Source organism: Apus apus, chromosome Z (genome assembly GCF_020740795.1).
Source record: "Apus apus isolate bApuApu2 chromosome Z, bApuApu2.pri.cur, whole genome shotgun sequence".
Classification (NCBI taxonomy): domain Eukaryota; kingdom Metazoa; phylum Chordata; class Aves; order Apodiformes; family Apodidae; genus Apus; species Apus apus.
In genome coordinates, this window is record NC_067312.1 from 51,100,210 (window position 1) to 51,126,272 (window position 26,063).

Here is a 26,063-nt window from a genome sequence, read left to right on the forward strand (position 1 = left end):
GAGGGAGCTGCCGCTCCGCCGCGTCCCCGCCCCGCGTCCCGCCGGGCGGGCTCCAGGGAGTCCCGCCCCTGCCGCTCTGCTGTGGTTCGGGTTTCGCCGCGTCGGGATGAGCCGCGTTTCCCCATGGAAACCAAACGGGCCGAGATCCCCAGCAGCGTCCTGGACGACCTGTGCAGGTACCCGCGGGGCAAGGGCCTTCCCGGGCCCGCCTGACGCCCACCAGCCCCTTCCCTGCCGGCGGCGGCGCCCATGGCTGCGGTGCCGCGGGCCGCCCGTTGCGGGGGGCGGGGCGGGCGCCGTCTCCCCGCCCTCCCCCTCTCTATCCCCGCCCGATGCGAGATGGGGCTGCTGAGCCGGCGTAGGTCTCGCCGTGCCCGGGGCTGCTGGAAGCTCTCCGTGGGCTGGAAGGAATCCGAGGGGGAGCGGGGCGGCTGGGTCGAGGGGCGGTGTCGGGAGTCCCGCAGCGCCTGGGGAGCGGAAGGAAGGGGCCCGCTCCGGCTCCCGCCCCGTGCGGGGCTGCACCCGCCCCCTCCCCGCTGGGCGGGCCCAGCGCCGCCCGCTCAGGAGCAGCGAGCGCGGCGGGGCGGGAAGGGTGCCCGGCCGCTCTCCCCCGGGGCCGGCACCGTCGTCAGAGCCGGCGTAAGGCTGGGCCGGGGAGGAAAAGGCAGAACATGGATCGTGGCTTTTTCTTACGGTGTTCAGCAGCCCCTGCTGTTTGGTTTAGGAAGGTAAAACTGCATTTGCGGTGTCTGCACAGGTAAGAGTTGGAAGTGTAAGGCTGATAGAACGGGTGTAGGTATGAATTGGTGTAGTGTTACCGTTCAGAAGTCTGGTTTTATTTAGAAGAGGTGGCTGGAAGTCCCTTCTACTGTTTTACACCTGCTGGAAGAGAGTGTTCCAGTGAGACAGTAAAGGGAAAGCCAAATGAATACGCTTCGTTTAGAAACTGTCCTCGTCTGCTTGTCAATCCTTTCAGAGTGAAATGGTTAGCTTTCCTTATCCTAAAGGCTGGACATTTACATTTTTTTAAAACAGAAATTCTGTTTCCCTGAGGAGGCAGTTTACCCCTTCTAATCTGAATTTCTGATAATCTGTGCTTCAGCCCTTTGGATCTTGTAGTTCATCTATCATCCTCAGGATTTGATTCCCCATACTGTTGTGTGATATCTTAAGTGAAACAATACTTCTGTCTTACTATCCCGAAAGAACCCCTGTTAAAGTACCAGAGGGAAAGGCTACTAGAGAAAAAGGACGGTTAACTTACTGGAATTACTGTTTTCAAGTGCATGAAAAAGCTTAGAAATGAGGAAGCCAGGACTGCTCCATCCGTAGCGTTTTGTTGTGTATCTAGTACAAGAGTCAGAATCTGGGCTGTGAAGCATGTATGTTTCCATTGTGTCTCCTTGGGGCTCCCTACTTTTAGATGCCTGCTTACCTATGAATTGGGGTTTAAGACTCCTTCAGAAAATCCTGAGGAGAATCACCATGTGGGGTAACCCGTAGAAGGGTGCATGAGTAATCAGCTTTTAACATTGTTATAGCATCAGCCCCACTGCCTTACTCTGTTTCTCTGAGCTGTTGTAGTCTTCTACCTTTAAAATGGTGTTTTGTCTTGTAATTGTATTAATGTAGTTGTGTGATTTTATTAAAAAAAAAAAGCCTTACATTTGTAGATCAAGGGCTTGTAGTAACCATCTCTCTTGCTCTTCATCTTTTCCTAATTCACCTTGTTGACTGTCATTAGTGTGAACATATCAGTCCTGCTTCAAATAAGTTGCCTTGTTTTGATATGGACAGAACAACTGAAAGTAACAGAGGAGTCTGGCTTTTCTGTGGGAAAGAGAGGAAGGATTCTGGTGTGCATTGGAAGAGTGACCGGGCTTGACAGGCCTTCTCTCAAGAGAGAAGATGAGCTGTTAAATAAGTGGAAGATCTCTTCCTCTCTCTTTCCCCCCCCTCTCCCTTCCTTTCTTTATCTCCTTTTTTTTTTTTTTTTTCTTTTTCCCAAATTCTGTCAGCAAATTAAACTTTAGTACTGGAAAAAAAAGTAATTTCAGTGTAACAGGTTTGGAAATTTACAGGACCCATACAATTTTTTTAGTGTCTTTATATGAACTGTAGCAGTGTGAGCTGCAAATCTAAACAACTGTAAGTGATTTCTTAGGAGGTGGTAAACATTTACATTACTCTTACTAAGACAAAGAACAAAATAAGCTTTCAAGTCAGTCTTGCCCAGTAGTGTGATTTTTTTATTATTATTTATTTTTTAATTGAGTTATGGGTATTTTTTGGTATATTTGGAAACCAAAAAGCTATGTTAAACTTTAAATGTCCACAAAACAGAAGTATGGGTTTTATTTGTATTTTGAGAGTGCTAGAATGTGTCAGACTTCTACACTTTGTGGACAGAAATATTTTCCTTAGTCCTGAAGTGAAAAGCCTGGAGTCTGCAGAATGCTTTTTAGTTGTTACAAGCTTGTGTATGCAGGAGTATACTGTATCTGCCATTTTACCTGCTTGATACATTTCCTCATGGCAGAAAGACCACCATGAGCTGGTGCACGTGCTATTAACACATTGATGAATTCAAATGTGTTTGGATTTTACTTTTAAGCTGAAGCATTTTCTCTAGATTCCTCACAGCAGCTCCTTTCTAGGCAGAAGTTCAGGGAGGTTCCAAACAGAGGCTACTCAAAGAGGCACATATATAAGTACTCACATAACTTGCAGCTGTTCTAACCAATTTAGCCAATTAGTCTAAATAGTACTTGCACTGTTGGGGCAGTTACAGCTGTTTTAGTGCTTGCAGGTAATTCTTATGGCTACTAGCTCTAGAGGCATAGAAAGGTGCCTTGGCTGGTATCTTGATTTTTGTGTATCTTTAGCGGAAGGTGTTTTGTTTGTTGGTTTGGTTTTGTTGAGCCTGATGAGCTAAAAAAACATGAAGTACTGCTGGCTAGGCTTTACCACATCATGTATTTTATTGTGTGATAAAGCTTCAAAGTTTTTAGGTACTGCACAGGATGACTGGATTTCTTTTTGTAGTAATCAGTTTTGACCTTGACAAATACTGTTCAAATGGATAGTTAATTGGTCAAAGACTCCAAAGTTTTACCATCCCTAGGCTCCTAAACCAACTCAGTTTTTAGGCACCTGAGCTTCTGGGAGGGTCTAGATTGGGTCCTAGACTGGGTTTATGGTTTGATATAACTTATGCAAAGTTTCACTTGCAGTATCTGTGTGATCATATATTTAGCTTCAGATAAAGTTTGACTATTTACTAGCCACTGTAGCATTCACATCAAATTGATTGAGCTTTTAATTGGTCAAGAGAGACATAGAATACCTATTTATCCTTTGGGAGGGGAAAAAAAAACAACAACCTGCAGGCTTAGTGTGGGCTTATGGATGTTCTCTCTGTTAGTAACTTTAGTGTTTTTCCTCTCTGTGAGCAGCAGAATAATAATTTCAGATAGGTTCTAGCTAAGCTTAAATGTAGGATTTTTAATTCATGTTACTAAACTAAAAATTCTTACTTGTTGGTTTTATTAAATCAAGTACATTGGGTGAAGGGCTCTTGGGCCACGGACTTTGTTTGTCCTGAGGGGCGCAATGTATAAAGTTACCTGCTGTAAAGTGTGTGTTCAGAGTCCAATGTTCATAGCTGACTTCACAGAATCTAGTACTGAAATGATACAACACTGAAACCTGTACTAGATAATCAGTTTAAGCTAGTTCTTAAAAAACCCAAAACAAATAAGCAAAAAAAAACGAACAACCCCAAGCCCACAACTTTTTCAAAGAGTATAAAATAACAAGTAGGCTTTTATATGCAGCTATTGAGATCTGTGTGAGAACTGAGTATGAGTTATAGTGGTGGTGGTGATTACTGTTAAATGCTTTCATTGCAAAACCATTCTAAGGATAACAAAAAATAAGATTAAAAACAGTAGTCTAATGCACTTTCGTTTAACTTCCCTTTCCCCTCCCCTTCCCAAAAAGCTGCCACAGTTTTTCCCACGTGGTAAAATAAATTATGAGACTTGTGCACTTAGAAGTCACCTATTTAGAGAGTAAAATGTTACTTTCCAGCATGTGAAAACTAGTTGAAACCTAAAGCCAGATACATAACATCTCAAACATTTATTGAGTTCCTAGGCTGTTTTAAAATCACACAATGCCACGATAAAATTTATTCTAGTTCTAGTAAGTTACTGAATGTTTAAGCTTCAATAGTAGACCCTCTGATCAATCCATTCTTCTAAATAACAAGTCACAGGTAACAAGTAACAAATCCATGTAACTTTTTTTGCTGTCTTACACTATTGGGTTTTTTACTGAGTAAGTAAGTAGAGATACAGTCTTAATGTAGGTTTTGGCACTTCTTAGTGCTCTCTTTTTCCTATAAGCAAGTGCTGCTACCCTGTCTTTGGCTTCAAGACTGTGGTGGGTTAACTTTGGCCAGCAGCCACGTGCCCGACCAGCCAGCCACTCTAGTCTGCAACAGAATGGCAGAAAACTAGGATAGAAAAGAATGAGACAGGAAGGTTGCCTACCAATTACTATCATGGGCAAACAGACTTGGGGAAAATTATTTCAGTTTGTTGCCAATTAAAATAGATTTGGATATAGAGAAACAAAGACAAAAAGACTTAACACCATCTCCTACATCCCCTTTTTTGCCAAGTTCAATTTACCCCTTCATTCCTGACTCCAGTATCTCTTCCTCCCTGGGCAGCATGGGGCATGGGGAGTCAGGGTTGTGGTCAGTCCAGAGCACTTTGTTGCTCCTTTCTCCTCATGCTTTGCCTCTGCTCCAGTGTAGGGTCAATCCTATGGACTGACGTTCTTTCAGGAAATACCTGTCTCCTCCAGCATGGAGCCACCACAGGCTGCAGTGTGGACATAGGCTCTGCTGTGTAGCACTTTGTCTCCCTCCTTCTCTGACCTTAGTGTTTCCACTACTGCTTCACACTCTCTGTCTCTCTTCCCTTTCCTATGTGACTTTCTTGCCCTTTAAAAATAAAAGTCCTTAGAGGAACCGCCATCCTGGCTGCTGGCTTTCAGCTGTGCCTACAGTGCATCGCTGGAGCCAGCCCCGGGCTCTTCTCAATGGAGGCCACACTATATCCCCCCTGCTGCCAGCACCTGGGCGGTTGCAGCTAGTACAACCCAGAGATAGGTGCCTTTTAGTACTTCAGTCACTCTGAATAACTTAGGAGTTAACTTCTTGATTAACAGCTAGTGTTCTAATTGGCTTTGCTTTTGTTACACTAAGCCTAATGCTGGCATGTTCTTACTTCTCTTTGGTGCTACTTATACATATTGTATCCTCAGGTTTATGTTCAGCTGTGGTGCTGAACAAGTCAGCCAAGAAGATACCATTAACTAGTTATAAAATTAAATAGACTTTTTTTTTTTTTTTACCTTTACAACAGATTTATATATAAGAGCTATTTTAAGCAGTAATAGAGCCTTCAGGAGGAAAGGAGCATTTTGGGGGGAATATTGCTAAATTAAAACTGGCAAGTAAGAATATATTGTTCTTGAAGTGGATAAGGTTATTTATGTAAGAGACAGTGTCTGCATTTTTAAGGGTATCTGGTCAAGGACCTTTTTCAACTTGAAAACAGGATAATTAAGAAAAGGAGGAAGCCATAAACTAAACAAAACCTGCAAGGACACAAACCTGAAGGAGGAACAATAAGGGAGATGGTGATGAGGACCAAACCTTGCCACTGATTGATGTGGGCATGTGGAAATATTAATTTCATCAAGTTTATCTGAGAGGGGATTTGGCCCTAGGAAACCAAGGGAAAAGGGGGACATCAGAACCAAAAATACACAGACCTAAGGAAAAGAGAGAGGAGACAATGAAGAGAAACCAATCTGCCAGTCAGACTAGTTGATGGGCCATCGAGAAACCACAGGCACCACTTCCAGGAAGATCAGCCTGGCCTTTGCATTTGTTAAGGCTGTAAACCAGGGGGATCCTGCACAGGGCTGGGAGAAGTGATGCAGCAGAAGAGGAGTGAGGGGTGGACAAAGTAGAGGTAGGCAGCAAAGGATATAAGGGGATAGTTGTCTGTAAAACTAGGCTGGTCATTACTCTTGTCTGACTGAGCCTTTTGCCTGATGGCTGCAGTCTGTCCTATCTTATTAGTTCTTCTTATAAAATATTTTATTAATTTTCTGGATAATCTAACTGTACCCCATGGACACTTGTGCTGCAATGATGAAGTGCCAGCTACTGGTGAGAGCTATGTGTGTGAGTGAATGGGATGTCATCCACTGTAGTGAGGGGGGATGTCTCAGTGCCAGCTGCTCACGTGGCTGGGGGTTTCAGCTTCCAGCCTCTAGGGTATGAATGGTGAGTGTCCTGGAAACTGGTTCCTGCAGGCAAACCGTGGAGTGAGAGGCAGAATGACAGCAGCTGGAGCAGCACTGTGAGCTATAGCTGTTACAGGTGAATCAGGAAATTAATTTGCTGATCAAATGTGAATGTATGTAATTGGGTGTTAAGCTGCAATGTTTGTTAAATGTTTGTAGTTATGTTCTGTTATATAATGGTTAATGTTGGAAGTTATACCTTGTTATGTAATGCTTAATGCTGACAGCCATATCAGGTAGATAGAATTATGGGTTGTATAACCTTCGTGTATAGAACCATGGGTTGTGTGACATTTTGATTGACTGTGCAAGTCCCGGAGAGTAGCAACAACAACACAGAGGATGGAATTTTCCGAGAGAGGGGTGGACACCCCCCTCCCCCCCCCCGAAACGGCGGGAAGAGTCCGAGAGAGGGGTGGACACCCCCCTCCCCCCCCCCCGAAATGGCGGGAAGAGTCCGAGAGAGGGGTGGACACCCCCCTCTCCTCCCCGGAAACGGCGGGAAGAGTTCGAGAGAGGGGTGGACCTCACCCCCCCCCGAAACAGCGGGAAGAGTCTGAGAGAGGGGTGGACCCCCCCAAAACGGCGGGAAAAGGATGAAGGGGTGGACCTCCGGAACGGCGGGAAAAAGAACTGTATAAAAAGGACCCCGCGCGGAGCCGCTGGCGCGCCGTTGGTAGAGCACAGACTCCCCGGCTGCCCAGCGCTGTTTATTCCGGCCGCCCAGCGCTGGTTGCTCATTATTTATCTCAAATAAATTACTTAAATTCTGAATTCTTTTTCTGGCTGGTTATTGCCGATTACATAGCCTATGTGCCTGATGCCGGCTAGTCGGGGGCAAGTGTCTTACCTTCCCAAACCTGTTGTGCATGTGAACGTGCTAGCAAACTTCAAGCTGGACCAGCCAGTGCACAGGGACCTGTGTGATAGGAGTGAGGGCCTGGGATCTGGGCAGGGGAGTTGGGTGGGCAGAGCGAGCTGCACTGGTATTTGCAGAACCTGTGAATGTGCGTGTAGTTATGAACCTGGAGAGTGCCAAGTGTGCACCTGCACTAGCAACCTTCTGCCTCTGCCCAATGAAGAAAAGGAAGGGGACTTAGCTTGCTGTGCTTGTGTTCCTGAGTTCTGCAGGTAAGTGCTGTGGAAGGCAGCACCTGGTTTGTGGCAGCCTGTGTGGCTGTCTGTTAGTATCCTGTGTGTGTATCCCTGGGATGCATGCTGGCTTTGCTACTGGGTGAACCTGCCAAAGGGAAAGTGTTTCTCAGCCTGGGTAGACACCCTGAGCCATAGGGCTGGGCTCCAACAGCCAGGCAGGAGGCAGTCCTTAGCCAAAGTGCCTGGGAGAAGCAACCACTTCTCACATCCCTTAACAATTTATATTTGTCAAATTTTATGTAAAGATGTCTTTAAGTATTTCTGCTTCTAGCAGAAGCAGAACTTGTTTAACTTGTGTCCAGAAAGACATGCGGTGACATCTGTTATCAGAGTTTGCAGACGTTCTTCACTGGATGTGTAAAACTGCTTTCATTTTTGTAACATAGCCATTTGTGTAGGATGTTCTCACCTTCCATGTTTTCACAACAGTTAGTTTACTTAGTTCGTTGTAATTTACTCCTGTGAAGGAACATCATGATCCATTCTCCTTTTTGACTTTGAAAAGTGTATTTACTCTCATGTGAAAACCTTTTCTTCTCCAGATCTCCAAGAAGATCTAATATTTGCTCTGTGGAACAGGAATTCCACTGTTGCAATGAGTTTTTGTTGTTAGTTTTATTTACACTGATAGATTTGGATAATCTTACTCTTTCTCCTTTCTTGGCAGCCGATTTATTTTGCACATTCCAAGTGAAGAGAGAGACAATGCAATCAGAGTGTGTTTTCAGATTGAACTTGCCCATTGGTTTTATCTGGATTTCTATATGCAAAACACACCAGGATTACCTCAGTGTGGGATAAGAGACTTCGCTAAAGCTGATATCCTTTTTATTACTGTCTCAGTGGATAAAGTGCAAACTGAATATTGTTAATGACATTTCATAATTGCAGCAGGAAAACATCAGTTCGTGTGATGAAAGGCTAGGTATGTAATTTTATCTGTTTGTTGCTTATATAATTTTGTGGCACCCACAAAAATGATGTGTCTCAGATGGCTAAAGAACTATGGAAAACAGGTAATTTCTGATCTTAGAGGATTTTTCCTCATGGTTGCACTTTGGCAGACTATCTGGGTTTCAAAGATGAGCTGTTGGAGCTCTTCTTCATGCTTTATCTCCTTGATGTAATTGCTTTCCAAGTAAACAGTGACATAAATCTTAATGTAGTTGAAGGTGTTATGTAGTATGTGCAGTGGTATTGGAATTACTGACAGTTGCTCCTATAAACAGTTCTGTTGGTAGGGGGGAGGATTCATTTTTACTAAATTCATATGGTTGGCCTCTGCTTTTTTCGTTGCTTACAGGGGCTGCTGGAACATTCACTATCTAGTCCTTGCTGGAGAAAAACTCGTAACTTTCATCCAGCAATTGTTTTACTTTTAATCTTTTCCCATATATTCTTGATATGGGATTTGAGTATTGCTTCTAACATTCTTATTACCTGTGTTTTCACTACACAAAATACTTCTCTGATAGTTTGATAACAGAGATTTACTTTCAAGCATTAAAGCTTTCATTTTAACGATGAACTTTCCGTTGCTTGATATTATGCAGGGGTTTTTTATTTATTTTAGCTACGACTTGTATTATGAGTGTATTTTCAGACCAGTAGAATTCTTCTAGTAGCAGTAGGCTATGCAGGAAAAATACAACATTTATCATTACACCTGTCCTTCTCCAACTCACATTTGCCGGAAGTATTAGTTCTGTTGCTATGCCATATTTGTAAGTACCCTACTATGGAATATTTGTTACTAGTAGTATAATTTTATGTGTAAAATATAATATTAATACTTTTCATAAGAACTTGTAGATTTGGTTTTGAAGTTTTGGAGTTATAAAGGTTGTTGATGTTTTCTCTGCATGATGATTTTTGGTTAAGTGCCTTAGAATTTGGACTCCGTAACTTGATGCCACTAAAAAGGATTTTTTTGCATAGTAGGTACTAAAGTACAGATTCTGTACTGTAGTCTGACAACTGATTGTGGGAACAATTTATCTCCACTTAATTCAAGCAGGAGATGAAACTGTATTTTTGTCTGTGTTTCTTACTTAAAAATGAAAAAAAAAAAGTGTAAGAATAGTATGTATTCAAAATAAGTGTTATGTGGATTATTTTTATTAAAAATTAAAGGAGACTTTCCTTCAAACAAGCAGCCTTGCACCATCTTTTTTCTTCTCTTTTTTTTGTTTTTAGTTTATTTGTGTTAGAATTACCGAATTACGTGCTACTTTCCGACCTCTAGAGTTTGGTCATGGATTATTGGTAATATTTTTTACTTCCAAGAAAAAACACTTAGGGGAGGGAAGATGGTTGTAAATATTGAGTGTGCATCATTTGTATGTCTGTGTGTGATTTGAAACTGGATGCGTATGTTTATCTTCCTTAACATGCTGCTGTACTCTTCAATCACTGCCCTTTTCTACTGCCTCAAGGTGAAGATGTACAGAAGGTTTTAGATGAGTGGAAAGAATACAAAATGGGAGTGCCAACATACGGTGCAATTATTCTTGATGAGACACTTGAAAATGTAAGTATGGAAATAGCTGTGAAAGGCTAGAAGGAAGGCTGGCATATGGTGGCATAAGTAGCCCGTTTGTTTACATTTTTCATCTGGAGAAAAAAAATATAGGTGCTTAAGATTCATAAAACCTGACAGTTTACTAGACACTGAGTGTGTACAGAAAGACAATGTGAGAGGCAGTACACACACTTCCACTTGCTTTCCTACTCAGTTTTGTTTGTTGTTTTTTTTATTCTGAGTTGCATGATCCCATTAAAAATGGTGCAGTTCTTCCTAGAAAACCTAATGGGACAGTGAAGGGAAGACACTTAATAGAAATTAGAGTAGTGTGTGTTTGACGGTTGCATTCCCTTGTATTTTTCAGGTTCTTTTGGTTCAGGGTTACTTAGCAAAGTCTGGTTGGGGATTTCCAAAAGGGAAAGTAAATAAAGAAGAGGCTCCTCATGACTGTGCTGCTAGAGAGGTAAGTTATGTATGATTTCCTTAAATTTAAGCTAAATAAATGAATTTTTGCTGAGAGCAGGATATATGCATTGAACGAAAAGACATTTTACTTAGGTATCTCTTTACCTGAATCAGGTAAAATATCTATTCTTGTTTTTGAGGGAAAGGAGTGCATTAGTTTTCATCACAGTTGGACTGAATCAGCACCTGGTAAATAATGAATTTTATTTTTTTTAATGTACTTGTCAAACATACATGAATGAAAAATTCCATATTTCTGATTCCCTGATGGTGCTTTCCATACCACTCATGTATTAAATACAGACTTGGAAAAGCAAAATGAGGTGTTAGATCTTAGCATTGCTCTATTATGTGATGGACACACATGACATACACTTCCATGTTGGCAGTTACTGATCTCTTAGTCTAGAACATAATTTATGCAGTATCAAATTACTTGCCAAAGAGTGAAATACCTGAGCTACAGAAGCAGGGGGCTGTCATTGCAGAGCTCAAGGGCTGGGGAAGGATAAGCAGAAACTTAATATAGTTAACTTGATTGTTCAATGTGTGTCTCTTTCCTTCAACCCCATAAATGCTGTTCAGTTAAACTTTTACTAGTCAGGTGATTTTAGGGTTGGTCTAAAAGACTGAACTGAAAGGAGCAGGGACCATAAAAATATATAAACCGCAGCACAGTGGACATCACAAATTAGGTGTAACTGCTTCAGGAAGAAGTGAAGTATGCCTTCCTCTACTACAAGTTATGCTAGCAAAAGCATGTAAGTGGACACAGTTATACTGGGGAAAAAAATCTTTGGATGGTGATTTTAATATGGAGGGTTGGTTTAGATTACACTGGTGAACAAACACTCTTACTATGATCTTTTTCCATCAAGGTAGATTGTCATTCTGGATAAACTGGCAAATTCTTCAAGGCTTACATGTGGCCAGGAGCTGGAATGCCTTTAATATCCATTCATAAATCCTTTAACTGCTTTTACTGGAGTCAGCACAGGTCTAAAACGATAAACTTCATCTGTATCAGGTCTAATTGAAGAGGTCTTCACTGAGGGGTGCCTACACAGTTCAATAGTATTTCAGAAGCTGATTAGGGCAAAACCACAGTTTATGGGTATTTCTCTTAGTAAAAGGAATTTCTGCAATTAATTCACTTAAATAATCTGAAAAGATAATTTAGGAAGATAATACTTGTTCATTATTAACAAGAGTAAATATGGAGGAAAAGCATATCTTTTGTTCCAATATGTGATTGGTGTGTTTTTTGGATTTTTTGTTTTTTTCCACCTAAACTGCTGTTCCTAATGTAGTTAGATAGGAAGATGCTCTGCTTTTGTTCTGATAGAAGAAGGGTTGTATGTGCTAATTTGAAAACTGTTAATTATTTTCTTTATATACTATTATTTTTCATATTTGTGCTTGATTTCTCTGCATTTTCAAAAATGGAACTTACAACCATTTTGCTGATACCAATGTATACACTGTTATTTTGTTTAATGTATTTTGAGTATTCCCTGCTATTATTATTTGATGTGCAGTTTTTTCGTTCTGTTTTTCATTATATGCCCCCAAAAGAGTTGGAGGTTGAGAAGAGGTTTTACTGAAGGTCCTGTCCCTCTTGTTAATTCTAAAGCTGATCTTTAAAAACATTAACTGGGGATTTCTGCCTTTAGATTATTGGGTTAGAAGCTATGGGGTTAATATCCAGTTTTGTGAGGGGTTGTTCACATGCATGTTCCACTGTCTGCGCAGAAATATTTTTGACGGTGTTATCAGTCTTGCATGTTTTCAGAGTACTTGTATTTCCTGTGGAGATTTTGAAGACTATAAAGTTTCTAAAAATGAGTATTTACTTAGCAAGCTTAGAGGCCTGATCTGATTTAAGCTACTAGGTGTGTTTCATGTGAATCTCTTTATATTTTAAACCTTGTTTACTTAAGAATGTTGTCGAAAGTAAATATTTTGAAGTAAGGCTTTGAGCAACCTGGAAAGATGTCCCTGCCTCCAAAGATCATCGAGTGCAACCCCCCTGTTATAGCAGGACAAAAACCAAATCAAAACAACACAAAACACAAACACACCAACTAGGGCAGATCACTCAGAAAGGCATCCAGACAGGTCTTGAAAGTCTCCAGAGAAGGAGACCCCACAACCTCTCTGGGGAGCCTGCTCCAGTGCTCTGTAACCCTCACAGTAAAGAATGTCTTCCTCACGTTGAGGTGGAACTTCTTGTGCTTGAGTTTGAATCCATTCCCCTCGTCCTATCACAAGGCACAAGTGAAAAGAGCTTTTCCCTGCCTTCTTGTTGCCTGGCCCTCATCTATGTATAGACATTAATTAGATCTCCCCTCAGTCTTCTCCTCTCTAGACTGAAAAGCCCCAGGTCTCTTAGCCTTTCCTCCTAAGGCAGGTGTTCCAGTCCCTTAATCATCCTCATAGACCTCTGTTGGACTCTCTCAAGTAGATCCCTGTCCCTCCTGAACTCAGGAGCCCAGAACTGGACACAATACTCCAAGTGAGGTCTCACCAGGGTTGAGTAGAGGGGGAGGAGAACCTCCCTTGATCTGCTGGAGACACTCCTCTTAATGCACCCAAAGATACCACTGGCCTTCTTGGCCACAAGGCCACATTGTTTTCCCATAGATAATTTGTTGTCTACCGGGACTCCAGGGTCCTTCTCTACAGAGTTGCTCTCTAGCAGATCACCTCCTAACCTGTACTGGTGAATTTTGTTGTTCCTTCCCAGATGCAGGACTCTGCATTTGCTCTTGTTGAACCTCATTATGTTCCTCTTTGCCCAGCTCTCCAGTCTGTCCAGATCTTGCTGAATGGCTGCACAGCCTGCAGGTGAATCAGCCAATCTTCCCAGCTTCGTGTCATCAGCAAACTTGCTGAGAAGACACTCGGTCCCGTCATCAAGGTCATTGATAAAGATGTTGAACAGGACTGCACCCAGCACTGGTCCCTGGGGGACTCCACTAGTTACAGGTCTCCAGCTGGAGTCTGCACCATTGACCACCACTGTTTGGGATCTATTGTGTAGCCAGTTCTTAATCCATCTCACTATCCATTCTTTCATCGCACATATTCTGAGCTTACTCACAAGGATGTTACAGAAGACTGTGTCAAAAGCCTTGTTAAGGTCAAGGCAGACTACATCCACTGGTCTCCCTGCATCTACCCATTCAGTCACAACATCACAGAAGGCTATTAGATTAGTCAAGCATGATTTCCCCCTGGTAAATCCATGCTAACTACTCCTGATAAACCTTCTCTTCCATGTGTTTCAAGATGACCTCCAAAATGAGCCACTCCGTCATTTTTCCAGGAATGGAGATGAGGCTGACTCATCTGTAGTTTCCTGGATCTTCCTTCTTGCCCTTTTTGAAGACTTTAGTGACATTGGCCTTCCTCCAGTCCTCAGGCACCTCTCTTGTTTGCCATGATCTTTTGAAAATGATGGAGGATGGTAGGGCATAACACTTCTGGTTTTTTTTTCTTTGGAGTAGCTGACAAAGCATTTTTAAGTTTGTTGGTCAGTGTGAATGTGCCGTTTGAATTTTGTAGTAGAAGTTTTGCTACAGTATTGCTGGGTTTTGTTATAATTTTATGTATTGGGGGTAGAAAGTTCATGAAGTAGAAGGACTGTAAGAAGAAAAATGGAGGTGCAAGTAAACCTTGCTAGAATTTGAAGAGGACTTTACTCCCCAAATAGTAGGTTTTGCTGAGAATTAAGATTTTCATGCATCCAGCAGCATGGAGGAGCAGCTATAAACTCCCCATCTATGTTAATAAATTGCTACATAAAGGTGTAATGAAGTTTCAACTTCTATCACAGGTCTGTCTTAGAGAAATGTAAAGCACATAATATCTCAGATACTTTTTCTGTTATTGAGTATATATCTATGTGTAAAGACTTGTTTTTCTCTGTAGTGGCCCACTTTTATGGAGAGATCTGAAAAACAGTCATTCCGTCCCTGCTGATGGTGGGTTTTGAAAGGATAAGTCTGAATACACATGCTGATTTCATCTGTATGTTTCCCAGGTGTTTGAAGAAACTGGCTTTGACATAAAAGATTATATTCGCAAAGAAGAATACATTGAGCTGAGAATTAACGATCAATTAGCACGGCTGTACATCATTCCAGGAGTTCCCAAGAACACAAAATTCAACCCTAAAACTAGAAGGGAAATTCGGGTATGTGTTGTCTTGTTTGAATCTGAAGGAACCTTATTGTGAAGCTTGATTTTTACAGCTAATTTTGTAAAATTAAGAACCCACCAAGCATGATGAATACTTTAAATGCTGGGTACAAATAGCGTCTCTACACTGTAGGGTTTTGTCAGCCTCATGCATCTCTACTGCAAAGACTTATTCGTGACCATCTGTCTGATGTCTCTGTTAATAATGAAAACAACATTAGAGCATGCTGTCACAATGTAATTCTCTCCTTCTTTTCTCTGTGGTGTTGAACATATTAGTAATTTAATGTTATTCCTAGTTATATATTCTTCTGAAGATATAATCATTAATTGGTGATCTACAAAAGCTTACATAACGGAAGGGTTGTGTCCTTTCTTTCATGGCTAATAATATCCAGACTTAGAGAATAGCGTATTCTAAGGAGGATGTTGGGAAGGGGACACAAAATCAGAACTATTTTGAGTGGTTTCTGTACCATTAGGCTTTTGAAGGGTATAGTTGTTGGAAACTTTGTTCCTGATGCTCAAAATCTTTGAAGTTTGACTATTTTGTATTGCATTTCAGTTTAAAACAGCTACCCACATACTTTAATGCAGATGGTACCACTGAGCATCTGGCTTTATAAATAGGAAAAGGTGCTTGTAGTTGTCTAGCCAGGAATCTCTTATTTTCCTGCATTAGAGACTTCTGTTTCAAAATACAAAGTAAAGGAAGATGAACTTTGATTTTTTTTTCTTTAAGTGTACAGTAAATACCTCCCTTTGTATAACTGTCATCACCTGGGGGTGATGAAGAGTTCTGATAATGTCACATTTTTGTCTCCTTACTGAAGCACAGTCTCCATCTGTTGTAATGCACTGGGCATGCCATTTTTGTATTCCCTGTGGAACTGTACTGAAAACCTGTTTAGTCTGTAACTTCTTTCCATAATATGCTTATTATGTGGACCCGGGGTTTTGAGCCTAGGTTCCGCAGTAGAAAAGCTCATGTGGATTTTATACTCACTGTGTATATCCAGAATTCTTGATTTTCTTCTCCATTCTGCGAAGTATACAGTTTTAATATTTTAAACTATGTATATGTATAAAGGATAACACAAATCCTATCCTTTACCCATATTCCTTACCTTTATAACAAAAACATAATCTGCAAACTAAATCTTCTTTCCCTTAAGTTCTGAACTAGTGTTGGTGGTGTAGTTTTGATGCCATTTTAAATAAAAGTAAGAATAGTAGTGAATTTGAAAGTTATTTAAAGCCTCTACCTCTATTTATGTCATTCAGTATGCAGTGTGTTGGGTTTTTTTAGCTGGTTGTTTTTTTGAAACCTTGGTTTAGAATTTAGTTGCTGGATAATACCTTGCCTGTTTCAGGTACTGTATCTTGCAATGAGTATGTGCTGTACCATCTGTTACTCTGTAGTTGAAGTCAGAAGAATGACTCCATTGTTAATTAACCTTTTGTGAAAAACGCTGTTGCAGCTCATTAATTAAAGTCTTCCACTGTAATTTTTTAATTAACAGAGATAATTGTAATTGAGACACATTTGTAACATTCTGTAAGGCTACAGTAGTGGATATTTTTATTTCTTTTTTTTCCAGAATATTGAGTGGTTTTCCATTGACAAACTACCATGCCACAGAAATGACATGACCCCGAAGTCCAAGCTGGGGTTGGCACCTAACAAATTTTTTATGGCAATTCCTTTCATCAGGTATGTTTGAGATGAGGCAAATGCTAGGCCAGTGCCTTTCGGGCAACTTTGGTTTCTCTAGATTTGCTTCAGTAAGTAGATGTTGTTGCATTTCTCCTTACTTCCAGGCCACTGAGGGAATGGATTTCCCAGAGGAATGGAGATTCCTCAGATAGTGACAATGGATTTTCATCTACAGGTAGCACACCCTCTAAGCCCAACTTGGAAAAAGCTAGGTAAGAACCAGGTCAGTTTAACACCTCTATATCTGTTTTATAAAACATTGGTCATATAAAGCTCATTGTCCTTCCTCTTTCTCTGAGTATTTGTGTGCTAATAATAGAATAGGTTAATAAAAAAATAAAATTGTGGGCATATCTCAAGGGACCATAAATAGAATGAGAATTTAATTAGTGACATGATATGATACAGGTTTTTTGTAAAGTCTCATGTGTCAGAACTGAGATAATTTCTTGACTCCTGTCTGTGGGAATCCAAAAAACATAAGCTAAAACAAGTAGATAACTTTAAAGTGCTTTTGGAGCTTCTACAAAGGAAAAACAGGACTTTCTAAAGTAGAACTGTAAGTACTATCGGAAGTAGCTAGCTAGATAAAACCTGTGGGGGGTCACCAGGGAGACAAGTGCTGCTGTTTTTTTATTCAGCTGAGCTAGAAATGGTGGAGCAAACTTTAAAACCTGTAGTTCCAAAGAGAAGGCTAGGTACATCAAGTTGGGTCAGCACCAACACTGACAACAGGACCTCCTGTCCTGCTGAGTGTGCAGAACACAGGTTTCCTACCAGCAGGCAAAATGAAGTTGTGTGAATGCAGTGAGCATTATTACAGTTTCCACACTGGTTACTTAAGCTTGTCTTCCAGGTTGTTCTCAAAAGACAGAAAATTATTTCATGTTTTTATTCTGCTGTCAATAAGTCTGAAGTTGTGTTGTAAACTCTTTTCCTGTGCTAGATCCAAACTTCGCTGTAGTCAGCAGGTGTTTACAGAGGGCCTTTCAGGAGAGCAGTGTATGAAGCCAAAACAGCCACAGAAGCCATATAATCATCCTGAGATGTCTGAAGCTTTGAAAATAAAGGTAGATTTTTTTTATTAGGCAAACATGCATCTGGGCTATTTTAAACGTATGTCTTTGTTCCTGAGAATCTCTCTTTGCAATAAAAATACTGAATTTTATTACCACAACATGCAAAACTAAAAACATGAGAAAGAAAAAAAATACCTTGGGGATTCTCAGACTTACCTGCCATTAGAGGGGGTGGGTATCACGTAGTAGTTGTCTTGTTTCAAGTATAGAAAGCAGTTATTATTCACCATTTTGGTGTCCTCCTTTGTACCATTTTGAAATCTTTTGGATTCCACTAGTATTTATGAATCATTGTATGGGAGCTCACTGAACTGAATTTATTGTGTAATTCAGTGTTGCTAATAGTGCAAGAGAGACTGAGTAACTGCTGGTAAGTCTTTCTAACATGAGTGTATGTTTGGTTAATTTCAGTGTGGTTCAGTTTGTATACAAAAAATACCCTTTACATGTTTGAGGTTATCTGGAGGAAGGGTCTAACTAATAAGTAGGAAGTTTCAGTGCAGTGATGTTCAATGCTGCCATTTAAACTTTTCTCTTTACTGTATTTTGGACTTAATGGTAGAGTCAGAGCTTGAGGAGCAATGGCAGAAAACAGTATCAAGAGACTTCCAGCCAAAAGAAGCGAACAAATGGAGTCCACAATCAACCAGTTAAGCAAAATCATACTTTGGTAAGAAACACACTGTGGCTGTCTTATTAACAGGTTCCAGTAATGCTTAATGAATGTGCAGGCCAGTAAATAATCCTGCAGCTTTCCAGGTTCCTGTCAGGCAATAGCCTACTGTAGTGCATCATCGTAAGTCAGTGTAGTACACGACTTATTTGTGCATGATATATTAGTGTAAGCATGAAGTTTTGTTATGCAAAAAATTAGATACAAAGTGGTAAAGCATGTGCTTATTTCCCTCTTTCTAGCAAAAATGTTGAGAGGCAGACTTGACTTGAAAGCCAGAATCTCATATAATTTTTAATCATACAGTGGAACTGCAGCAGTTTGTAAATTCCAGTATGACATTCTTGGTTTTATTACCTTTCTCTTGCATTAACTGAGTATCTTTGTCCCCACAGTTCTGCTGGCTGGCAGAAGGCTTGCTGAGATGTCTCTCTTCTAATATAATGTCTTTTTTATTTCCTCCCTGCTTCCCCCCACCCTGCACTATTCTTGATGGCTCTCCAGTTCTACATTGTTGGCTCTTGTGCATCAGTGAGCCCAAGTTCTCCATGCAGCTCAGCTGGCTTGTCCAAGCTTTAGTTCTTCTTGTTTACTGGCTGTAAACTAGATCCTTCCCATTCTGGCTTGTGGCTATTACCTTGTATCATTTTTTTGTGTAAAAGTGCAGAAACCATAAAATCTTGTCCTGTATTATCCTCACTCTAGCAAGAAATGGTTAGTTGTGTTTGCATCTGAGAGTAGAATAATGAGGAGTCAAAGAACTGGCTGGCCAGAAACTTGCTAATATAGAAAAAAACAGTAATGGGAACCTAATAGCATCTTAATAGAAACAAGTGGAACTGTTAATACTCTGCAGTTACTTTGTAGGCTCTTTACAGACTATTGTAAATAATTCCATGGTGTTTCATTTGCATTTTCATGATTGTCAGTCTTTTGAAGTTTAAATATTTCATATCCCAGTTACAATTTTTGAATACAATTTAGAATTCATGGAACTCTTAATTCATGGTTCAAAGGGCCATACTTTTCTCTATATTTGTACACTTAGCAGCATATGTGGGGCTAAAATGTTAACTCTTCCCTGGAGAGTTCTAAGTTTGTGCCTCTAATGCATGCTAATTTAATTGCCAGTAGCAGCCTGTTTGCAAATACATTCCCCTTGCTTTTTTTGGGACAATCTAATTGAAGAACAGGCTTTTATGCATGTACTACTTCGTTTCCACACCATCATGTGCAAGACCTTTCCAGCTTAAAACATTTAGAAAACACAAGTTTTCCCCAAAAGACTGTTTTTAAAATGGTTTGTTGACTGTTAAAAGGTTGCATGCTTCTGCAAGACTTGTGGAGTTACTAGACAAAGTGACATGACACAATTCATGCTGAGTTATAAGAAAAATAATGTACATATTAGTTGGGGTGACACAAAAATATAATGCTGTTTTTTTTCTTAAGTGTGTAATGTATGGTACTTCTCTTAACCAGAAATGTGAAAAAAGGCTTAATCCAAGAAGACTTCAAGATAACTTTGAAACAGGCAAGTGAAGTCTGAATTTTCACCCATTGTCATGTATTACGGGCTGAAAGCACCTAAACAATGATGGTTAAGCATTTCTCCTTGTATGCTAAATGTTATAATAAGCACTATTTCTCTAAAGCAGTCTGAGTTCTTTCTTTTATTATTTGGCTAACTTCATGTGCTGCTTCATGTTGGTTTTACAATTCTTCTCCTTAATTATTAAGACTGCCAGATTATACCAGGTGGATGAGTAAAAAGTAACTGAAGGTTGGTTTAGGAAAACAGCCTAAGAGGCAACAAACACAATGCTAGTAATTGTGTGTTGGTTCAAGGCTTTCTGTCCTGCTAGTAATAATCTGCAATTGATACTGGACTTCCCTGGAGAGTCACACAGTACTTTCATTACTGTTTAGAAAACAGGGCTATATTTCTTGTTTATTTAAGAAATTATGTGCCAAACAGAACCTGTGGGTAAAATTAGCTATTGAAAGTGCCCCCAGATTGCCAGGACTTTTAAAATTTGTCCTAGCCACTAGATGACTTGTAAAAATGGTTGTTTTTTAAGTTACTGTCTTATGTTTATGACCAGACATACAGATTTTGTCACTAATATTAATTGAATATATATGAGGTATAGTTTCGTATTGTTATTGATACTCATATTTATAATGATCTGCTTAAAATTTGTTTCATGCTTTTTGTCTTTAAGCAGATGCAGTGTATGAGATGTATTGTTCCAGTGAAGATCCACTGCCAGAACATGTAGAGGGACATTCTGTGGCATGCAATGGCCATTACAAATTTGCTTTCTCATCAAGAGCTTTCCTGAGTTTCAAGTTTGACCATGATGCCATAATGAAAAGTTTTGACCTCTGACAACAAACATTAGGAACAAAAATCAGACTTGCCTGTTGCAATTGAGGGGGTTTCTTATCCAGCCTTACTCTTTCTCAGGAGTTTAGTTTTGTTTGTTTGTTTTTAAATGCAATGCAGGGACTAACTGGTGGTTTGGAAGGGTTTGTTCTCTTTGCAGTATGGGAGTGGCATAAACAAGTGTTGCACTTTAAATGCAGTATAGCCTTTGTCCACAAAAGTACCTTTCCAGTGTTCAGTTCACTTGTTCCTAGCTGTGCATTAGAGGGCATTCTTTTTTTTGTGTGTTGTTGTTGGTATTTTTTGTTTGGTTGGGTTTTTTTGTGTGTGTGTGGTTTGTTTTGTTTTTTTTTTAACTTACTGTGTGTTTTGTAGAATGTCATTGACTTTTTTTTAAACTGTTGAGTATATCAGCTTGGTAAACTTTAACTGCTCTGATGTAAATTATTGGACTTGTTACTCATTATCGTGTAGCACATTGCAATATTATGGCAGTGGCAATGAAACTGATTCTCAGAGGACTCCTCTGTCCCAGTGATTTTGAAACCCAAGTTGCACATTTCAAACCTAGCCTCAGCCTATTATTCTTTCTCTGTCCCACTTGCTTGCCCAAAATACCTTCCCTCCCTCACACTGGTAGTTTCTGTTGGCTGGAGATCAGTAGTACTTCGAGTCAGATCTATAGCATGTTTACCTACTCTGCCTCCATCTTTAGTAAAGATACACAAACTGGGTAGAACTTAGCCATTCAAAGTGTCTAGCATCAACACTAATGCACTGTGCCCAGCTGGGTAAGAAGAAGTTGCAAAGTTTTGTGTTATCCCAGTTGCAGCTGCTTTAAAAAAGAAAAGCTTAAATTTTGTCTTATGAGAGGTTACTTCTGTAGAATTTATACTGAATGTAAATAAGCCTCTATAGATCTCACTGAGGAGGAAGGCAGGTGCGTGGGTAACAGGAGTAATTTTGTGACACTAAATGGCTTAAGCCAGGTTGCAATAACTATTCTAAGGATGTCCAGTATTCTATTCTGTGCTGTTGTCCTCAGATCTTTTGTGTAGTGTATGCTCTGTATATACTCAGTAGTATTGAATTGCACTTGCAGTCAGCACTTAAATTATGTAGCCTAAGTTTTTTTCAGCTACAACACTTTGTAAGTAAAATATGGGGGGAGGGGGGAGAGAAACAGAGTTGAGGTGGCAAAGTGTTGATTCACCTTCCTGGTTCAAGTAAAGGGGTTTTGAACATGTGCTTTGCAGTTGAGAGAAATGCACTGAGATAACTTGTCACAGCAGCTTGCAGTAGCAAGCATGTTGTCCCAGACTTAAAAATGGACTTTTCTGTAAAATAAAGGTGAGTAATTGGTAACTGCATAGGTTGAATAAACTATGCCCTTGTCTGATGACAGTGTGTGCTCATGCGCTGGGTCTTTATGCAACTCGTGTCATCCAAAAATGAAATCCTGGTCTTCCTTCAACCACCCTACTTCATCAGCCCTACCTGATCTGTTACCTAGTGCTTTTCCGCAGAAATAGCTTTAGAACTATCTCCGCGTTTATTTATCTGCCAGGCACCAGGTGATTTGGGATTCTAATGCTGTAATAAGCTGGTGATAGGAACGCTGAACTTCTGTATTAGTCAACAGGAGAAGCAGACTGCAGCATTTCCTTCTGCTGGAGGACAAGAGTCCTGAGGGCCTTGTCTTTCAAGACCAAATCTTGAAATAGTTCAATCTAGCTTTGTCTCTTTTTGTTTGTTGTTGATTTTGTTGTTGTTGTTTTTGTTTTCTTTTTCAAAAAAGATATCCAAAGGCTGTTCAAACCAGTAAATGGCAAAGAACAGTAATTAAGAAGGTGGTATAATGCTGGAGGAGGTTGTTACTGAGCTTCAGCTGGAAACTGATCTTTAGTTACTTCTTTAGTGTAAGTAGGTGATTTCCCAGCAAAAGTGCCTTTACTCATGGTGAGGCAGAAATTTGTATTCACATCCTGAGGCTGCTACTGCCTGTGGAGTTAACAGGACTCTCTTAAGGCATGATTAAATATCAGGCTGTGGAAATCTTTAATAAGTAAGTTGACTTCTCAGAGGAGTTAGTTATATTTCATCTAGTGCTCTGTGAAATAAGGGGGATATTAATGAAAGAGTGAACTTGGAGCTTCTGTCAACTGTTTGGGAAATCATGTCCCAAACAGAGAAAATCTTTAGAATGAATCAAGTATGTCCTATGAATAGGATATGCTGGCTGCCCTGTATATTCACTGGGTCATTTTTTTCTTCTTGGTGAACTGGTTGCTTCATTAAGCAACCCTAAGTGGGGCTTATACAAATATCATGATTTTAGTAAATCTAGCCTTAATGTGAGTTGCAAATAAATGTGATAAATAGGCAATAACTTTGTAGAAGAGCACTGTTTCTTGTAGTAGCATTGCTTTCTGCTTTCTCAATAAGGTTTCTGAAACAATGTAAGTGTGGTGGCATGTGATCTACCTTATGGGTTCCAACATGCCCTGCACTGTGAACGTTTTTAATTGTTTACTATTGTTTGTGTTTTTATTTTGTCATCCTTTTATAATTAAGTATATTTTTTAGTTTAGAAGTACCGTTTACATTATCTTTTGTAAACCAGTGAAGAAATAACAAGTGAGATAAAGAGTTTAGTTCCCTGAGTTTTTATTTTATGGGAGCTAGACACAGAGAAACAAGTAACTGTTTGCATGTCAGGCTTGAGAGCTGATGTCAAGATACTTGAAAAATAAACATTGCTCAGTTTGAGAATGCTTGCCCGCAAGGGGTTATTCATATTATTAATGGTCATTCAGTGTTCTTGAAATTGAAGAATTTAAGAGATTAAATAAACGTTTAACAATAAACCTATAAATGTGTGGGTGCTGGGAACCTAATACTAGTTTGCAGTTTCTAGTACTACATACACTCCCTGCTTTTGTGTGAGATATTTAGCATCTCTCCACCTTCTCCTTCTCCTGCTCTAAACTTTGAACTCAGACTGAAGAGTTATTTGCCTAACTGAAGGACTTCTGTGCTGAAATGCAATTAACTTCAACTTGATGTACATGCATGCTTTTGAAAGTAGCTGTGTCTTACATAGCCTGAAGTCTGGAAGCAGTGTACTGGGAAGAAGAGGGGAAATAGCTTTATTTATTGCACAATCAAAGTTATTTTTTTAACACAGTGTAAATTCTTTAGATCAAACTTGCATAGATAGTTTCTAATAAAATTTTGAGCCTAGTCGCTGGTCTAAGGTTCCATGCTGTTCTTCAACCTTCTCGATTTAATTTGGTGATTGGAGAACAAGTTGTGTTTTTCCTTTACCTATCTGTGGCTGTAATAAATGTAACAGTTTTTTTTGAAAACAAGGCAGGCTTTGGGCCTGGCTATTCCTAACAGACTTGCTCTCAGATTGTAAATTCAGGTAAGAAAATACTTTCTTCAACTTTTATTTGCTGTAGTAGAGTTGCTTTTTTGATTTATAGTTTATAGCTGCACTCATGTCATTCTGGTGTGAAGCACAAGAGTCTACATTAAAAATCCAAGCTGTAATATCCTGTGGTGCAAGACAGTGCTGCTGCTCTGTGGGTGACTGGCTGTCCAGTTGTAGGGTCAGTGGGCTGTTCAGTCCTCATCTTCCTGTATTTAACAAATTCTGAGCAACAGAGATGTTTTCAGAGGTAAAGTCAGGTGTCTTCATCTTTTAAGTAAGGAGGTTACACTCTAAATGTGTTAGGAAGCTCAGTATTGAGAACTGGTAGAATAGTCTCACCTGTTGATTTAAAAATCAGTTTATTTACAAAAATTAAGTTTTGCATGGTAAATGTTAAATGATCTGATGCTTATACTTGGCTCCATAATTTCAGATTTTTTTTATTATTACAAAATTTCAGCTTTTGAAGCAACCAAAATTAACATATGGTGGATTTCTACAAACTAATCTAAGGTGCTTTTACAGTAAATCAGGCTTCATAACATCACTGCTCTTGCAGAATAGTTTTTTGTTCTTCTGCATTTATAGCAATAGTATAGTTCAAGAATTAAAGTAGGCTAAATACTAGTATTTGCACTGTTCTTAATTCTGTACATAAGCACTGACAGATGCAGTAGGATTTTTACTGTGTGCATTTCACTGTTTATTTACTAGATTATGACTTTACAAGGAAGACAATATATGTAGCAATGGCCACATTCAAAATCATACAAGAGGAAGTATTCTTGATTAGAAGTAGTACATTAAAATTAAATGCTCGGGTTTTAACATGTCCTTTCATTGAAAATGTTTGGTTAAGCTACACTTGACTTACTGTATAAATTCATCTCTACAGAAACTCTTAAGTTGCTGCCAGCTCTGGGATACTTCTGGGAAGGAAGTAAAATTCTCTTCAATTCCTCCTTCAATACTTGCAGGAAAAAAGAAAGGTTGCTTTTAAGTAGTTATCAGAATTTTGCAGGGTACAGCATGTTTAAATTTGAATAGGTTCATTTTGAATTTACTGAAAACACTGAGTAATTTGTCATTGTTAAGCATTTGTATTGTTGATCAGAGGAACTGGCTTCTAGTTTCCATTTTGGGTTATAGTTCATTGCCTTTATGGAAATTATTACATCTCATGAAGCAGTAAAAAAATTAAAACAAGGCACTTACAGTTCTTTAAGAATATAAATCCTGCAAACTCAGTTCTCTACAACATGCTTCCCACTGTGAGAAAAAGTTACTTTGCAAATTTGTTGAAGTGTGTTGGAGCAAAATCACTGAACTAGGGAGATGAACCATTGGTACCTTGCTGTTTGGGTAAATTTCTGTTATGCAGGAAAAGTATGCAAAACTGCTTAATTAAGAATTCTCAGCAAATACTTCTCAAGTCTATACTTAAGACAGGATCCTTAAGTAACATTACTATGTCTGCATGGCACTGCAATATGTGGAAGCTGTACTTTAGCCCTGAGGAGCAGTTTAGCTGGGTTTGCATTTAAAACATTAAAAAGCAAAACAGACTCCACAGGAGGTGGGGTTTTATTCATTAATTTTGGCATAATGCTAGATTGCTATACATGTTCCAGGACCCAGGCTTGCTCAGGTATTGCTGCCCAAAGATAACGCTTCTCTGTGCAGCATCGCATGCCTCGCAGAAAAATAGGGAGCAGTGTTTTATTATATGGATCATGCATGAAGGGTAATGGCTTCCTCCTTTTTGTTTAAAGCTCAAGAACTTGATCTGTTTTCCTCACTGGTATGTAAGCAGCATATTGGTGCTAATTAAGCAGAAAGTATGTACAGCTAATAGGATTAAAACGTGTAAAGATACAGATATTTCTTTTTCCTATTTCCATTCTGTTATCTGCAAGAAAAGTTTGCATTAGTTAACTCTTCAATTTTAGTAAATAAAAATCTCTAACCACCTGTAACATCTGTTGTACTGATGACTGTGATCTTAGTTGTTTTTCACTGATTCAGAAACCGA

The 26,063-nt window shown here is 39.7% G+C and overlaps 1 protein-coding gene across 6 annotated transcripts; it reads left to right on the forward strand.

The window, feature by feature from the left end:
- Positions 1-43: 43 nt before the first annotated feature.
- Positions 44-26,007, forward strand: DCP2 (decapping mRNA 2). Of its 6 annotated transcripts, none has more exons than XM_051641990.1 (11): positions 44-176; positions 8,213-8,364; positions 9,948-10,075; positions 10,434-10,532; positions 14,580-14,732; positions 16,339-16,451; positions 16,559-16,666; positions 17,401-17,524; positions 18,096-18,203; positions 19,689-19,740; positions 20,432-26,007. In XM_051641990.1, exons 1-11 carry the CDS (start codon positions 124-126, stop codon positions 20,596-20,598), a joined length of 1,257 nt encoding a protein of 418 aa, XP_051497950.1. In that variant the 5' UTR covers positions 44-123; the 3' UTR covers positions 20,599-26,007. The 6 variants fall into 6 exon arrangements, with proteins under 6 accessions (XP_051497950.1, XP_051497951.1, XP_051497946.1 ...); XM_051641991.1 differs by having other exon boundaries at positions 20,435-26,007; XM_051641986.1 differs by lacking the exon at positions 44-176 and adding an exon at positions 581-757.
- The last annotated feature ends 56 nt before the right edge of the window (positions 26,008-26,063 follow it).